General features: G+C 38.2%; 1 protein-coding gene across 1 annotated transcript in view; it reads right to left on the reverse strand.

Annotated features, from left to right (window-relative positions):
• CFAP206 (cilia and flagella associated protein 206) overlaps positions 1–13,018 on the reverse strand; it is a 59,762-nt gene that overhangs the window by 28,089 nt on the left and 18,655 nt on the right. Inside the window, exon 6 of the mRNA XM_036769259.1 lies at positions 10,227–10,435. Within this exon, the coding sequence (XP_036625154.1) occupies positions 10,227–10,435 (209 nt within the window). The remainder of the gene's footprint in view (positions 1–10,226; positions 10,436–13,018) is intronic.

A 13,018-nucleotide genomic window follows, 5' to 3' on the forward strand; every position in this document is an offset into this window, starting at 1 on the left:
GATGTCAAAGGGCTTTCAACATGAATTCTTCAAATATGTGGTTTTTCCTGTGTGGATTACTAGTCTGATTACCCTTGAGTGGTCATCGATAGTATTAAGCAAGCCTTGTTGCATTCCAAGGTTCAACATAATGAGTGCACTGGTATGCGATGGAATCCACAAATATTAACATTCAGATAATCACATCATCTCCAAGGAATCCCTCATCCATTAGATTTTGCATAGGGTATTCAATTCAGTTCAGTGAAAAATTTGAGCTATATAAGGTTTCACGGTGTAGGTTACACAAAGGCTGAGGTTTGTAGGAAGAAAAGATTCTGAGAGTCAGAGATATGGAGGATTACATTTTAGCCTATGAGAATTTACGGAAGAAAGAAAGAAAGTTTTACACTAAGAGAACAAGTATGTGACCAGTTAGAACACAGAATTCACAAAAATGAGCTATATAAAAAAAAGGGTAGAAAGGCAGCTTTTAGGAAGATTATTTTTGACAGATGCTTGGAGGATAGACAAGGGGACGAAAGTTCTTGAAATCATGGACAGAAGTTTGGAGGCTATTGGAGTAGTTCAAATTAGAGTTGGTGAGTCCCTAAACCAGGGTACTAGTCATAGACATGAGGGAAAAGAATAAATGGGAAGGTAATTGTAGAGATGTAATTAACAAAATTTGGCAACTGGTTCAATGTTAGAAGTGAGAAAGAAGAGTCATTAGTTGGGGAATGGCTGAATAAATTGTTATATAAATTTAAGAATATTATTGTGCTGTAAAAAAAGGCAAAAGAGATCAATCCAGAGGAACCTTTTAGGACTTACTTGTATGAACACATGCAGTTAAGTGGGCAGAAATAGGGGAGAGAGAACGATTTATACAAAGACTAAAATATTGTAAAGAAAAACAACTTTCAAAAACTTAAAAATTCTGATCAATGAATGCAATGATCACCCACAACTGCCGAGGACCAAGGATAAAACACACTGCACAACTCTTGACAGGGAGGCAATGGACTACAGGTGCAGAACGAGATAGTCATTTTCAACATGGTTGAAGATGGATTTGTCTTGCTCGACAATTTCTATGATAATTGGTTTTAAGGGTTATTTTTAGGAGGGGAAGAGAGATAGAAATAAGAATGGTAAGAGCATCTACAAAACATCATGGGAGAGAAGAGTTATAGAGAAACGCAGACAAATCAGAAAACTTCGGAACATGCTTGATTTGTTACATAGCTTAAAAAGCCAAGTTGCACGTATTAGAGATACATGATTTTAAGAGTAATGAGAATTTTCTGTTCTTTGCATGTGGAAATGCTTATATTTGGTGGTGTGGGAGCATGCCCGTCTGTCACACACGTTCAATTCCCAAACCTGGAGCCAGGGGCAGCTAAATGGCACAGTGGATAGAGGGCTTGGTCTGGAGTCAGGAAAACTCATCTTCCTGAGTTCAAATCCGGCCTCAGACACTTACTAATTGTGTGATGCTGGGCAAGTCACTTAACCTTGCTTGCCTCAGTTCCCCATCTATAAAATGAGCCAGAGAAAGAAATGGCAAATCATTCTAGTATTTCTGCCAAGAAAAGCCCAAATGGAGTCATGAAGAGTCAAACATGACTAAAAACTGACTGAACAGTCAAGTCCAGAATAACAGAAAAAATTTATTGGAAAAAGGAAGGAAGGAAGGAAGGAAGGAAGGAAGGAAGGAAGGAAGGAAGGAAGGAAGGAAGAGTCAAAGATGACTCTTTAAGTTATCAACCTAGGCAACTAGACCTGCTCTCAACAGAAGCAGTAAAATTTGAAGGAAGGGCAGATTGTTTTGGGGAATGTAATGAGCTCCTTTTTTGAACATGCTGGTTTTGAGATGCTGATGGGACATCTAGAAAAAGCTGTCCAACACAGAAGGCATTCTTAACGAAAGGGATAAATGCCTTCAATGAGCATGTGTACATCTCCTAGTTTTATGCCTTTCTTGATATTGTTGATATAAGGATTACTGAACAGTTATCTCTGTATGGTTGTATCTATCAAGGAATGTTTAATCTTATTAAGTGTAGAAGACACTTTGTCACAGGAGAGAGCCTCCAAAACTGCATTTTAGTCTACCGAGGCAGTGATGTCAAACAAACAAAAACAGATTCCTGACGGCTACATACGACTAAGAAAACCATAAATTAACATTATCTATGCTGTATTGTATTTTTATTCTGTTAAATATTTCCCAATTATATTTAAATCTAGTTAGGGTGAGTTTGACACCTCTGTACTAGGGCAAATGATTTTTTAAAAACTAAACATAGTGGGATAAGTATATGCCTTAAAAAAAAACCCAAGCATTTATTAAATGCCTACTATGTGCTAAGCACCTTACAATTTTTTTCTCAATTGATCCTTATAACTATGAGGGGTAGGTGCTATTATTAACCCCATTTTACAGTTGAGGAAACTGAAGCAAATAGAGGTTAAGCGACTTAACCAGGGTCGTACAGCCAGGAAGTGTCTGAAGTCAAATTCAAACTCAGGTTTTCCTGACTTTAGGCCCAACATTCTATCCACTGTACCAGGTACCTATGAAGATAGATTCTGCTGTAGAGAATTATCTGCAAAAGTTTCCCTATTCCCTTTTATGTCATTACCTCAATTGTCTTTTGGGGTGAATAATGTCAAAAAGCCAATGAAAACTCTTATCAGGAAATTAATTAACCTTCTCCCTAGTATGGGTTGAACCATTATTAGATAGAGAATAACAAAACCAGAATCAGAATCGAAGTATCAAAGTTCTGAAAGTAGATGGGATAACATAATCAATATGTTTTGAATACATTGAGCTTGAGAGTCTGGTGGGGCATCCAGGTGTGAGAAATGATTATTTCTGTCTTCTATTTAATAACTAATTATTGCATTAGGACCAAGGTTTTTACCCTTTTCTACTTCCTCATCCAGAAATCAACCAGTGTGGGAAATCTTAGGCAGAGATTTACCCAGTCCAAGATCTAATCAGATAGTAAAAGAAATTCTAAGTTTGGGCTAATTAGTGCATTCCTGCTTATTATGTTTGCTTAGACAGGTCTGGGAAGTGTTGATTTGTCAGACAGGTGATGTGGAAATTGCTGTCTCTTTGACCAAGATTTGAGTGATCCAAGTCACTACCCCAAGACCCTCATTGTAATATAGCCCACCATCTCATTATAACATTCATTTTCTCATTAATTATTAAGCAATAAGAATTGATTGTTTCCCTCAGAAACACCTACTCTTAGTAAGGCATATATCACCATGAGAAGTCTTTGGTCTAAGAGACACAGCCACATGACCATCCTTTTATTAAAATGCTGGTATTATTAATAAAATGATTAAATTACCCAGAAATTATGACTCTTGAACCTTAAGTGTCACACAGAAAAAAAAAAAAAGATTTCCATCAGGTAGAAAATATTCCAACTGACAGTGATAAATACTTTTGGAAAGTGACATCTGAGGTCATTTAGGAGCCCAAACTACCTGAACAGTATCTACTTCATAACATACACAGCAAGTGGTCATCTATTATACTTTGCTTGAAAACCCTGAAGAGCATATTATAAAATAGTTAAATGGAAAAAAATCTTTACAGCAAATTTCTTTGAAAAATCTTTGACAAAACATATACAGAACTGATTCAAACACATAAGAACAAGAGCTAATTTCCGGTGATCAAAAAATATGAACAAGCTGTTTTCAAAAGAAGAAATCCAAGCTATCATAAGAAAACATGCTCTGTATCACTAATAATTAGAGAAATGCAAAGGAAAACAGCTCCGACATTCCACCTCACGCTCTGTGCAGGTTAGCAGATATATTAAAAAAAAACAAAAAGAAAAAAAATGACAAATGTTGGAGGGACTGGCTGTGGGGAAACAAGCACATTAATGTTGGTAGAACTGTGAACTGGTCTAGCCATTCAGGAAAACAATTTGTAACTACGCTCCAAAAGTCTGTGCAACTGTGCATACTCAGTAAACTACAAAATAGGCATACAAGGCATTTTTTTTAATCTGTGAAAGCAGCAACTGTCAAGGAAAAGAAAAGAGAAAAGGAAAGGAAAGGAAAGAAAAAAAAGAAATTGAGGTTAGTTTGTTATGATTAGTTATTTTGGGGGGGAGGGGGTGACAGGAATTTCATCAGTATTGGGGGTGGGAGGAAGGGGACACCTCCCAGTATGGAAACTGCTTCTAGAGATGCCTTTGAGAATTTTAAGATAAGAGCTGCCTTGGGTATTGAGAAGTTAAATGACCTGTCCATAATTACACAGTTACAGAATGATGAGCCACAGTTATTATAAAGAAGTCTTCTAGATTTAACCTAATCTAGGTGAGGCTAAACTGCAGTTTTAAACAGGTTACACTTAAGCATCTAAAGCCCTGGGTTTTACTGGGGGCTTTTTTGCTTGTTTTTTGAAAAAATTTTTGTCTACTGTGAATTTCTAGGCATTTCAAATTCTATTAGTCTTCTTACATTGTAGTTTTCTCTCTGGCACTGTTCTCCAAATTCTTTTGATTCAATAAAAAATTTTACGTGTGTACTCCAATATGGTAGGTATTTTTTTCATAAATAATATACATATACTACCTACTGTACCTGCAGTGCTCAACAGTTTCAAATGTCACAGAAAGGTGAAGGATGAAGACTGCGAAAAGACCATTAGGTTTGGCAACTAAAAGATCACTGGTAACTTGGAAGAGAGTAGTTTCAACTGAGAAGATAAGCAGGAAGCTGTGAACCTGGGAGAATGAAAGCATAGTGGGGTGGTGCCCTCCATGGAATTATGGAATGCTCATAACATGGATGGCTTGGGGGCGGGGAGGGGGGGAAGGCCTGCTTATTGTGTACTATTCACTCTTTCCCACCGAACAGTAAAAGTTTATGTAAGCCAGAAGCTTACCCCACATAGACTGTCCTGGAGCACAGGTGTTTGGGGGACAGGATGTGAGTTTTCTAGGGTAGGGAGCAGAACCAGGGCATGTGGGTAAAAATACTCTGAAACCTAGTAAAGTGGGGACATTAATGCTGCTTAGAAGACAACTTTAAGTTAGCTGGATAAACATCTATGAGGTTGTCAGACAATACATGGCAAACTTTTATAAAGAAGCCATGCAAGGCTGATATATATATAGATAGATAGATAAAAAGACATACACACATATATATGTATGTGTATCTATCTATCTATCTATCTATCTATCTATCTATCTATCTAAACTCCTTTGTATTCCTATTTAATAATTACCAGAGATCTATCATCTCTAATGTTTCCAAAGTTCTATTCAGGTCTTTAATTTATTTCTTGTCTATGTTTTTGTTAGATTTGTCTAAGTTTGAAAGGAGTTACATTGAGCGTCACCCACTATTAGAGTTTTGTTGCCTATTTCTTCCTTCAGTTTGATTAACTTTTCTTTGAAGTTTTTAGATGCTATGTTGTTTGGTGTATATATCAAAATACTTCCAGAAAATGCATGTTTATGATATTAGATTCTGTTTTTTAATCCAGCATGCTATCCAATTCCATTAATTAGGGAATTCACCTCAATCATATTTGCAGTTATAACTATTAATTGTGTGTTTCCTTTTAGTCTGTCCTCTCATGCTTTTTCCTCTCTTAACCTGCCCCCTCCTCTTTACAAAGAAGGTGGTGAAAGAGAAGTTTGCCTAATATGTCATTTATAAATCATTAAATCTGTTTCCACTCCATTGTACCTCTTTTCTTCTCTTTGCCCTGCCCCTGATCACAAGCTTTTTAGTCTTTCTTTCATTTTAATCCTTCTGCATTCTCCTCCCTCCAATGTTAAAATTTGTTTTGCTTATCACTATTTCTTTGCCTATCTTGCTCCCTCTCTTCAGTTCCCCCTGCCTTTTCCCTGTCCCTGCCTATTTCCCTATTGAGTTCAATGTATTTCTATGGCACACTTTGTGAGGGGGAGAGAGAGAGAGAATGAGAGAGAGAGAGAGAGAGAGAGAGAGAGAGAGAGAGAGAGAGAGAGAGAGAGAGAGAGAGAGAGAACGTATTCACCCTTCCTTTTTATGGTTCAGGTGAAACTGAGGTTCATTAGATGTTTGTTCATCAGATGCCTCCACCCATTTCTCAATATTTGTATACTCTTCATCTCATGCACCCGATTACAAAAGACTGTGACCCTATTGCAAAAGACTGTGAGTTGCCTCCCCTTCCATCTATCTCCCTTCCTCTCTAGAATAGTCTCCTATCCTGGGAAATTCCTTCTTATCCTAAGACCAACAAAACAGAACAAAATTACCTCCAGACTTCCTACCTATTTTATTTAACTTTCTAAGGAGAACACGTCTGTTCTATTCCTATTAGCGTACAAACAAATTCATCACCAAACAGTCCCTCCCAATTGATCAGATCTGTTTCCTGATTCCACTTCAAAATATCTCCTCAGTTCTGACCTTTTCATTAGAAATGATGGGACATCCTCTATTTTATTAAAAATCCATTTCCCTCTGTAAGATGATACTCAGTGTTTTCTGGATAAGCTATATTCTTTGTTGTAAACTTTTGTATTTTGCCTTTGGAATACTGTACTCCAAGCCCTCCTTTTCTTTAAATTTACAGCTGGAAAGTTTTGTGTAATTCTGACTGTGGCTCTTTACTACTTGAAGACTTTCCGTATGCTTTAAATACTTTTAATTTGTCTTGAAAGCTTTTGATTTTGGCTATGATATTCATGAGAATTTCATTTTAGGATTTCTTTCAGGAAGTGACTGGTGGATTCTTTTTATTTTCACTTTGCCTTCCGGTTCTAAGAGATATGTGCAATTTTCATTTATAATTTCTTGGAATATGAGAGTCAATTTTTTTCTAGCTCATGATTTTCAGGTAGCCTGATAATGCTTAGCTTATCTTTCCTTTGACCTGTTTTCCAGGTCAGTTGTTTTTGCAAATCTATACCTTAATTTTTTTTTAATCTTCTATTTTTAATATTTTGGGGGTTCTCATGGAATCATTGTTTTTGTGTAACCCATTCCAATTTTCAGAGAGTTTAATTCTTAGTTAAGGTTTACCACTGTTTGCTCCAAGGTATTAATTCTCCTTTCTATTCTTTCCTTCTTAGTTATTCATCTTATTTTGTTTCTTCTGGCTTTTCTTCTGGTCTTTGTGGTCAGGACATTCTTTTCCTTGAGGACTCTACTAGAATTGTTGTGGAGTTATTACTTTCTTCTGGGCTTGCTCTTTCAAGCTTTTTTCAGTTCAAGGTATTTTTTCACTGTGTCTGGCATCTTCAGCTTACTCATACTTTCATACCTTCTGTGTACTCATCCGGAAACCTCAGTTTCCAGACTGAAGGCTTCTGTTTATGTTTCTCTACCCTCATACTCCTAGCTGGTGTGTAGCTAGATCTTACTTGATCCTGAGTTTGGTGGCTAAGATAGGCACCCCCTTCTGCAGGCATTATCTGACCCTGTCCACTGCCTGGATGATGGCTTAGGCAAGGATTGACTAGACACAAATTTGTCCCTTTCTCCTGCTATGGCTGGAGTCCCAGGGATTGTCCTACACTGGGTGCTCTTCTAGCTCTCTCTCCTCCAGTGAAACAAGTATGTTTCACATTTTGCCTTCTACCTACCCTACGTAGCCTGGCTTGTCTACATTTTGTGCTTCTGAAATATCCTGGAATTCTTTTTGGGGCGGAGGGAGGAGGGGAGTAGTCCTGGACTGGATGAAGGAGTTTGTAGCTGATTTTCTTTGGTTTTCTTTATTGTTGTTACTTCTACCGCTAGTAAGAGCTTTACAATGGTGTATGTATTTGGTCCAAAAGCACTGCTAGTTTCCCAAAATTCCTCCTTATATGGAGTTTTAAAAATAATTAACTTCATAAGTACAAGATGAGGAAAGTGTTATTAGAGAGATCAAGAAAAGATCCAGGAGGTTAAGTGGATGGCAAGTTCAATAGGAACTGATTGATAAAAGAGCTAAAACAAAACAAAACAAAACAAAAAAAAAATGTAATTTTAGGCTACATTAAGAGATACACAGTATTCAACACTAGGGAGATAATAGCCCATCAAGCTACACTCTGACCTTTTCAGACAACATGTGGACAGTTTTGATCCGTTCTGGGCAGTATATTTAAAACAAACAAAAAACCCATCACAACCTAACCTCTCTGGACATTAGTTTCCTCATCTATACAAAGAGACAGCTGGACTAGATGGTCTTCATAGCTTCTTTCAGCTCTAAACCAATGAGTTTCTGAGTATCCAAAGGAAGGAATCAGATAGTGAAAGCCCTTAAAATCACATACTCAGGATGAAGGATAAGACATATACTTTTTGGACATGGACAAAGTGGGAATTTGTTTTGATTATGCACACTTGTTACAATGGTTTTGTTTTTCTTTTTCCCCGATGGGGGAGGAGGAAAGGTGAGAAGGAGAAAATATATTGAATAATTGAATATATAATAATACACACTGAAAATTGGAATTGAGAATAATTGAAAGAAGTAAAATGAAAAGAAGGCATGCAAAAAGATCATAACAAATAAAGATCGATGGAAGTAACTGGGATGTTAGATTGGAGTTTAAGAAAGTGAAAAGATAGAAAAAAAAAAGAACAGGAGAGATCTCTTCGAGTATTTGAAGCTATCCCAGGGAAGAGCAATTAAACTAATTTTGCTTGGTTCCAGATGACAGAACTAGGAGCAACAGAGAAAAGTGACAGAGAGGCAGTTTTTAGCCTAGATACAATGAAAAACGTCCTAGCAATTAGAGCTATCCAAGCAAAGAATGTGCTCCTTCACGAGACTCCCAACCCACTCTCTATAGATATCTAAGGGAAGGCTTTGTTGGGAATGGTTTAAGAAGGATGTTTGCTCACATACAGGTTAAACTAGATAGAGGCTGGTGTCCCTTCAGTGCCAACATTCTATAATTCTGTAATTCCACGCTTCATTGTGCTAAAGATATATTCAATGTAGTGAGTCACAAGGCATGTGTGTGTGTGTGTGTGTGTGTGTGCATGTGTTTATATTTATGTGGCACTCTATGGCTTACAAAGCACTTTCCTGACAATAACTGTGAGATCAGCAGTATAAGCACCAGTTTTATGAGTAAGAAAACTGGGATTCACAGAAGTAGAAGAACTCGCAATGGTGTACATAAGTAGTTTGGTTTTTTTTTTTTAGAGGGGAAGGCAAGGCAATTGGGGTTAAGTGTCTTGCCCAAGGTCACACAAGCTAGTAAGTGTCAAGTGTCTGAGGCCGGATTTGAACTCAGATCCTCCAGACTCCAGGGCTGGTGGTCTATTCACTGCGCCACCTAGCTGCCCCAACTGTGTACATAACTAGTGAACAGGATAGCTAGGAGCGTCCAAGTCCAGAGACTGTTTCCACTCTACTCAGAACAGTTGTGAAATGCTAGCACATTTGGAAAAAAAAAAATGTGTTCAGTTCATTCAAATATAGCTTGATCAATAAATCTGCAATCCCAGGGTGCAGAACGAGAAATATTTTTTTGGACATGACCAATGCAGAAACTTGTTTGGTTTGACTGTGCATATTTGTTAGAAGTTTCTTGTATTTCTTTTCTTTCTCTCTCCCCCCTATCCCCTTAAGGCAGGGAGAGAAAATAGACTTTTGTTAATTAAATTTTTTAAATTAAATCTTTAAAAAATCTGTAGTCCCATAAACCATACTCTGGGTTTAATTTCTTATGTCAGTAGATTATAAACTCATTTGTGAAAGCCTAGGCTTTGGGGAAGACTTAGAATGATAAGTCAAATCCCAAATTAGATTTTCCAGTCAAAATGCCTAGACCTATAAATAAATTCCTTAAACATCAGAGGGAACACATTTTCACCAGTCTTTCTCACATTTGCCAAGATCATAGAGACTGACAGATTTTGAAGACTCTAAAGTTGTACAGATTCAGTTCAGTGGGTGATATCTTCATTAAGTACAAATTGCAACTTACCTATTTATTTTTGGTCCACAGAAACACAATATAACTATTGCAAATGCCCCCTTAAAATCAATGCTTTAAGGGCAGTTTGGTGGCACAGTGGATAGAGCTCCTGCCCTGGAATCAGGAAGTTCTGAGTTCAAATCTGACCTCAGACACTTAGTAGCTATGTGACCCTGGGCAAGTCACTTAACCCTGGTTGCCCCCACCCCTGCCACCACTTAAACTCTACAAACTATACTGTTAACTTTGAGAATGCCAGATACTGTAACAACTCACCAAAATTATATTAAGGAAAACCTCATATTGTCTCAAATTAAACAAGGCTTCTTTTATCATTAAGGACTCAAGATCTTTCATTCTGAGTGGGTTGACCATAGCTTTCTCCAGGATCGCTGTGTACCGGTAGGCCTGTTCCTGGGAAGTCTGAAGTTGTGTATCAATGTGTTGGGTGGTGGCTGGAATAGCTTCATTCAGAATAGCTGGCACTGTTAAACAAAAAAAAAAAAAGATGACTAGGTATCAACAGTCTAATAGATTAAAGAGAGGAGAAAAAAAAGGAAAACTTAGTTCCTTTATGACCATGAAGTTGGATCTATTTTTTCAAACAGATTATGGAGCACCTGAAAAAAATGATCTCGTGGGTCCTACTACAACCAATACTAATGTTCAGAATAATAACCAAAAAGAGAAAACCCCAAAAGGTCCTGCCCCGACTGGCAGTCATCTCAACTCTCCCACCACATTTAAGCTCAGTCCCATATTTGCTTCACTTCCCTCCTCAACAATCTTCACACAGGCAACTTTGCTGCTGAGTACATACCTTTTGCTCCTTCCCTCTCTCCTCCAACTTTCTAGTTTGGGAATAAACAATCAAAACAGCTCTGTCGTTGTCCCCTGGAAAAGATAGATCAATCTACTCCCCCATGGTTTTACTCACCATTCCTGTAGTTTACAAATCAAAAAAAGACAGTCTGGCCACCATTTCCTGTATGTATCGTCTCCTCCATTAGAATGTGAGCATATAGAATGTGAGAATGCAAAGGCAGCTAGGTGGTATAATAGAGACTGTGCTAGGCCTGGAGTCAGGAAGATTTGAGTTCAAATACAGACTCAATTACTACCTATATGCCTCTGGGCAAATCATTTAACCTTTGTCTGCCTCCATTTCCTTATCTGTAAAATAGAAATGGTGATTATAGCATCTACCTCTCAGGGTTTCTGTGAGAATCAAAAAAAATTTTTTATTTGTACAGCACTTAGCAGTGCCTAGCACATATTAGGTGCTCAATAAATGCCTAGCACATAGTAAGTGCTCAATAAATGTTTGTTTTCTTCCTTGAGGGAAAGTACTATTTTTATGTTTGTATTTTTATTCCCAGTGCTTTAACACAGTGCTTGGGATATAGTAAATGCTTTCATAAATGTTTTTTGTCCCTTCATTCGTGCCTGGTGCATCACACCAAGTTAATTCAGTGACTTTAGAAGTATAGTTCCAAACTGCTTTCCAGAATAGCTGGAGTAATTTACAGCTCTACCAGCAGTACATTAGGATACTGTGATGTTAATACAATTTGAAGATCTTCTCCACCCTTTAATAGGCCTATGTGACCTGCTTTAAACCTGAGTCATATGGAAGCCTGAGTCAGATGAGCCTAGGTCACCAGGGTTATGATGGCCTCTGGCTCTAAAGAAGGTTAGCATTTTGCTTTGGGACTCACTCATTGGAAGAATGTTTGTGTAATTTAGCCACATAAAACTCTGGGTAACTGTTAAGGAGCCCTCCAGCTTCGAAAAACCCAGATGTTAGTGCTTCTCACTCTGGTAGCTATGTATGTGTTGCTTTTGGTCAGACAGTTGTGTTTCCACAATCTGGCTAGCAGCTTCTGTGGGGATGCAAGATCCACCCACAGCCAGCACCCAGAAAGCTGCCAACAGCACAGGTTCTTTTGATCTGCTTAACTAAGGAAAGCAAGGTGAAGGGGTTGACAAGCTCACTTTAATTCAGCATACCAATATCAGTCACTTAGTTCAGAGGAGAAGGCCAGCACCCTGAACTTCAGAGCAACATACAAACAAATTATAAACATCAACAGACAGACCCAATACAGATTCATAGTTACCAACATCTAGGTTCAGCCTGGGAGCTCAGAACAAGGGCTGGCCCAGAGTCACGCACCACCACTGCTGTAAGGAGGAGCTCCTAAGAACAGACAGCCAACCCCTGGTTTTTTTTATATCTTTTTCAGCGTCAGGGGTGAGTCACACATGACTCACCCACGTGACCTAGAATCGTCACAAAGAGGTGGACTTAAACCCTCATGGTCTAAAAGCCTCTGCTCTCCCAGACATGTAAACTAGGCCTTCCCTGGAGTTAGCCCCACCTTGGGTCCCACCTTAGTTGCCAATCCACACCCACTAAGGTTTTACACCTTAGTGTAAGGGAAGTTTGGGAGGGTTTGGGCCTGGGGCTTAGCACCTAGTAAGACTCAATCAAAGACACTGAATTAATCAAAGGAAACAAAGGCCAAACTCTTCAAGGGCACTTGTTGGACTAAGTGCTAAGAAGCCCATTTTGATTACCAATACGAGTTGGAAGCCCTGCCTGTTGGTCTTTGCTGTTCGTATTTGCTCTGTTTATGTAATTTTTGCTTGAAATTTCTGTTTGTATTTTCTCTGAAGTTCAGGGTCCTGACTTTTCCCTTGAACTAAGTGAATGATATGTATGTATGTATGTATGTTTGATTAAAGTAAGATTGTTGACCCCCTTTTAAGTTGCTTTCCTTTAGAAAAGCAGATCAAAGAACCTGTGCTAGCAGCCCTCCTGTGGGCTGGTGTTATTGGTCTCACACCCCCACAGCAGCTGCAAGTAGCATTGTTGTTACAGGTACCTTTCTTTGCACATGCTTTCTAAAAACCGTCATTTTCCTTTTTTGCCATCTTTGCCAATCTACTTATGTGGAGCAGAACTTCAAAGTTCTTTTAATTTGCAATTCTCTCATTACTAGTGATTTGGAACATTTTTATATGGTGTCAACAGATTACTTTTCTTCTTTTGAGAACTACCTATT

Source organism: Trichosurus vulpecula, chromosome 7 (genome assembly GCF_011100635.1).
Source record: "Trichosurus vulpecula isolate mTriVul1 chromosome 7, mTriVul1.pri, whole genome shotgun sequence".
Classification (NCBI taxonomy): domain Eukaryota; kingdom Metazoa; phylum Chordata; class Mammalia; order Diprotodontia; family Phalangeridae; genus Trichosurus; species Trichosurus vulpecula.